The sequence below is a fragment of the Limulus polyphemus genome, unplaced genomic scaffold, assembly GCF_000517525.1.
Source record: "Limulus polyphemus unplaced genomic scaffold, Limulus_polyphemus-2.1.2 Scaffold111, whole genome shotgun sequence".
NCBI classification, from domain to species: domain Eukaryota; kingdom Metazoa; phylum Arthropoda; class Merostomata; order Xiphosura; family Limulidae; genus Limulus; species Limulus polyphemus.
In genome coordinates, this window is record NW_013665721.1 from 832,745 (window position 1) to 838,236 (window position 5,492).

Sequence of the window (5,492 nt, forward strand, 5' to 3'; positions counted from 1 at the left end):
TGTGATGGTCAATCCCACTATTCATTGGTAAAGGGTAGCCTAACAGTTAGGGCTAAGTGGTGTTGACTAACTGTCTTCCCTATAGTCTATTTTCGAAATTAGAAACGGCCAATGTCGATAGCCCTCCAATATCATTGCATAAAATTGGACAAAAAATACTATATCAAAATTAGGTACAGTAGCAGATAGCTCTAGTAGGTTTGCCATAACTATAAATACAACGTAAAGAAATAGAGTAACGTGACACAAAATCTACTTTAATTTTACATGTCCCACTTACATACATATGGATATTGTAAGAATTTTATTGTCTCTTGTTGTTATTACGGTGTTCCGAGATTCTCAACTGGCGTTTTATCTAAATACGAATAAAGCAAACAAATGTCCAGTTCATTATTACCTACAATGTCATGTAATATCAATCATAAGCTTGCATTGATGAGGTATTCAAGAAAGCATCGAAAAAGACATTAAAGTGGTCAAATTTGTACACAAATCTTAAGTAAAAAAATTCAGTGATATGTTAATGATGAAATCTGAATTGTACGAAAGAAAACTATCAAAGTTTTAAAATGCATTTAAACACAGTTTTCTTCAAACACCAAATTTAGAATAAAAAATTGATAAATGTCTGTTGGCAATTACATAAATTCAGCGCAGAGGTGCTTCGCGTTGGCTTGTCATGGCCTGGTGGTTAGGGCGCTCGACTCGCAATTTGTGGGTCGAGGGTTCAGCCATGTTGGGTGTTATAATGTCACAGTCGATCCTACTATTCGATTAGAGCAGCCCAAGAGTTGGCGTTGTGTGGTGTTTACTAGATACCTTCTCTCTAGTGTCATTTTAAAATTCGAAATTGCTATCGCAGATAGCCCTCTAGTAACATTGCGCGAAATTCAACAACAACAAAAAAAAACAGTGCTTCTTGTTCCTAAAAGCTGTACACGTTGGGAAAGTTTGTGGTATACATTATTTTTACAGCAGTGCTATTCCGAGTCATTAATACAATGGAAACTCTTGTTTTTGGCCATGTAATACTTAATACAATATTTCAAAATATCACCGAATAGAAAGAGGACACTCATGAATGTTATAAATAAAAGCACACAAGGTTGTTCATTATAACTGATACTCAGTAAGCAACTTTTACATTCGGATATTTTATCCAACTTTACATTATACGTTCGTTAGCTAAGAGAAAAAATGATATTTCTATCTGATTGTTGATATTGATCAGTCTGTAAGTTATGATGGCTTAGAAATAAAAGAATTGTATATAGTATAGTAGTTCCTTCTAGCACAGGCTTATTCTTAAGTTTTTACTGTACATATCACATCTGGAAAGTCTTGTAATGACTAATCCCAACCCGTACTCAGCGATTGTTTTTGTCGTCTTTCTAGGTTATGTTATCCGAAGTCACGTGGTTATTCTACTGACATCAGTTTCCGGGGCGGAGTGATATATTCCCACGTATTTTACAGAGGAAATTTTATATAGCTTTGAAAAATGGATGAGGGAAGTTTGTCACCGTGAATATTTCTTCTTCTTATTTGATAGCGTTCCGTTAAGTTTGTTTCTTCAGCACGAATCGAATAACAAGCCACTCTTGACATCGCCAGAGTTATGAAAACTTTCACACATTCGTCGTAATCTCTCATCGAGCTTTCAAGTACGAGTACACTACTTAAAACTGAGTGCACAAAATTGTTAACAGACGCTTCTTAAACAGCCTTGGAATTCTCACATGTTACACATCCACAGTCTTCCAAGAAAGAATGAAGAAAAGATTTTGCGTTTCGATGAGCGAATGTTCTAAATCCTAGAACGATACAAGTTTGAGGTTTCTTTACTCGCCAGTTATTGAATTATAATAAATTATAATATATTTTATCATTCATACCAGATTGAAGCCAGGATGGATTTATGTATTAGCGACGGCTGATAACTGGTAAAGATCGGTGTTTATGTTGTTGTGGTAATTATTCATCATGAGGTAAGCCAGTACATGCGAGAAACTAATGCTCATTGGAAAAAACTTCTACTGTCTGCTTTCGAATTTTTTGGTAAGCAAGATTATTTTATTCTGAAACGTTTCCGAATGATTTCAATATTGATTGCTTAGAAGAAGAAAAAAGCATCAAATAACAGAATTGTAAGATTTTGTACTTCATATAATGTGTAATGTTGCAATTATTCTCCTGTTCCGGCAGTAACAGAGTGACCAGTCTCATTTAAACAAGCCTCTTACAGCAGCTATGTCTACTTCTCTGAGCGTAGACGCGTCTATTACTCCAACACCTTCGGGTTACAAGATGAACGGAGTTTCGCCTCGAACAAATCTCAATCTCAATGCCCTAAGTGTATCGAAACCCAGTCTGACCAGGTTATCACCTACTGATTTCATTAATAGCGACAGCGGAACAGGGAAACCACTGTTAAACCTGTCTCCAGGCAGAACCTATCCGTGTTCTCATCTCTTTTTTTCACCAAAGTCCTCCTCCAAGTCCACAGTAGCCCCTCAGGAGAAAAGTGCTTATCAAACAATGGCCGCGCTAGCGTTGGTATGTCTGCTGGCCTTGCTCATGGCTTTATTGGCCGTCTTGTTTCTGGATAAACTCTCTCCACGGCCCTTTAACGTAGTGGTCAGAACAGGTGAATATGTTTTGGTCCACCAAGTGTCCGTAGCCTTGAGTACCTTGACAATTTCTCTTAACATGTGCTGCGTGTTCGTCTGCTTCCTTCAGTTGTTGTTTATCATGAAGTTCCTCAGGGGATCTGAGAACGTGGATAGGTAGGGCGATTTCATTTCATTATACCTTCTTAGTTGTCGGTTATATTATGTATTTTTTCACTGTTAATTCCACAAGACATTCAGATAAGAAGTATATATATCTGTTGTTTTTTTTTCTATCAATGCTAAAGTTATTCCCGCTGTTCCTCTTTCGACAGCTGAGAGTATAGAAAAGTATATATAAGAAATTATTATTATTACGCTTTCATTTCCAGGGGTGAGTAGCGTACGGTTATCATAACATTCCCGAGAGAAAGGAAACAAAAGAAAATGTAAAATTATTTTTTGTTCCAAATCTCTTAATTCCAATTTTCGGGCCCGGCATGGCCAGGTGATTAGGGCGCTCGACTCGCAATCTGCGGGTTCGAATCCCCGTCCCACCAAACACGCTCGCCCTTTCAGCCGCGTGGGCGTTATAATGTGACGGTCAATCCCACTGTTCGTTGGTAAAAGAGTTGGCGGTGAGTGGTGATGACTAGCAGCCTTCCCTCTAGTCTTACACTGCTAAATTAGGGACGGCTAGCGCAGATAGCCCTCGTGTAGCTTTGCGCGCAGTTCAAAACAAAACACACAATTCCAATTTTTATATATCAAAGTTACTAAAAACACACCCTAATGTAAGTAAGTAGAGGAATTTCATTTACCTTATTTCTTTTGTCTTTACACCAATATTTCAAGTAGTTGAACAACAAAATAAAGAGGATTCAAGAGTGCAAGTGAACAACTTTCAATTCACATGATATTGATAATGAAAATGAATAACACTTTTGTCTCACGTGAGTTTCAACTGTGAACATGTGCATCATTTACATTTCACATGAGTTCTAACAAATCCAGTACACAACATTTGTATCTTACACATGTTTAAAAATGAAATTGTACAACTTTGAAAACGCACAATATTATTTATTCAAAGGTGGTTTAACAGTCAAAATGTGTACAGTATTAATATCTCACCGGAGTTTCAGCAGCGAAAATACGCAAACATTCGTCTAACACGAGATTCAATGGTAAAATCATCACTCATGTTTCACTCGAGTTTCAACAGTACAAACGAAAAAAAAAGTGTCTCACGTAGGTTTTAACAACGAAAAGTATTAACATTAATATCTCTCACGAGTTTTAACAATGATAATACCCAAATTTCAAATCACACACGAGTTCAACAGTGCTAGTTACCCATCATTCAGTCTTACCAGAGTTTCAGTAGTGAAAATGCACAACATTCATATGGAAGGCAGCTAGTCATCACTCACCGCCAACTCTTGGACTACACTTTTACCAAGGAATAGTGGATTAACCGTCCCATTATAACGTCCCACGGCTGAAAGGGCGAGTATGTTTGATGTGACGGGGATTCGAACCCGCAGATTGCGAGTTTAGGGCCCTAACCACTTGGCCATGCCGGGGCTTCGGGTTGTGGATTATTAATGTTGATACTGCTAAATTAGGACTTGTGTAGCTTTGCGCGAAATCCAAAACAAACAAACAAACCACAACCCGAATTTTAATAGTGATAAAAATAAGCGGGTGTAAAAGCGATTAAATATAACCTTCTTAAGAGCATCATAACATACTCTATACAAGTGCAAACATTAAATATATTTTTCTTGTAACTTCAGTTTAAACGGTAAACACTAAGTGTTTTTAATTTTCATTTTTAAATTGACTAGTGGATTTCTCGAATGTTCGGACACTTTTACTTGCTTTGTAGCATCGAAGGGTGCGCAGCCTATAAACCCCTAAAACTACGACAAAGATTGCTTCTCATGTTTTGGAACAATTATTTTACACGATGGAATTGGAATTTTTAACCTGAACGGTAACTTGTGCGCACGTGGCTTTAGTCAGAGAGACCGTTTTCCCCCAAGAATCTGCCGACCAGATGGAAGGCAGTAAGCTAGTAGCGATCGCTGACACAAGGGCTTTATCTGGCTCTTTCAACTGAATAGCAGAAATAACTGTTGCCACTTTTATGAACGGTCCACGGCATAAATTGAGGAACATGTTCATCAGCGTCACATTCCAGACAGATCCTTCGATCCGCAGCCCGACACATTAACGTCCGAACCAAAATATCTTTTACATCAAAGAAAGTTGCCCAACTTTGATAGTTAGGATATATATACTAGTTTTGAGCCCATGTTTTTCTTTTAGCGATTAACATATTTAAAATATTGTCATCTCACATCAGACTGATAATAAACTAATAAAGATTCTGAAAAATATTCTTTGAAAAACAATTATGAAATTTCCATGCATGCAGGGCCGGATTAAGGTATGTGGAGGCCCTGAGGCAAATACACTTATGGAGGCCCTTTGAAACATAATAAAAAAAACTGGTGTATCAAAAACAAACTTTCAAATATAAGAAATAAATATATAAATCGAATATCGCGATATTCCTAAATAATGTTAATAAAATAATTGTGGGGACCCTGAGGCAGCTGCCTCATGGTTAATCCGGCACTCATGCATGTATAACAAATAGGCAACCTTGTTTTTTATTTTATCAACAAAAACATCTGTGTCCCAGAATATGTTATCATAGGTAGTGCATTTGTAAACTGAATAAAACATTCACACACACACACACACACACACACACACACACACACACACACACATATATATATATATATATATATATATATATATATATATATAGTAGTATAGTAAGTAAAGGTAAGTTAAGTTAACGTT

General features: G+C 36.9%; 1 protein-coding gene across 1 annotated transcript in view; it reads left to right on the forward strand.

The window, feature by feature from the left end:
* Positions 1-1,430: 1,430 nt before the first annotated feature.
* LOC106471314 overlaps positions 1,431-5,492 on the forward strand; it is a 13,525-nt gene continuing 9,463 nt past the window's right edge. Inside the window, exon 1 of the mRNA XM_013931911.2 lies at positions 1,431-2,789. Coding sequence (XP_013787365.1) covers positions 2,254-2,789 — 536 coding nt within the window. The 5' untranslated portion in view covers positions 1,431-2,253. The remainder of the gene's footprint in view (positions 2,790-5,492) is intronic.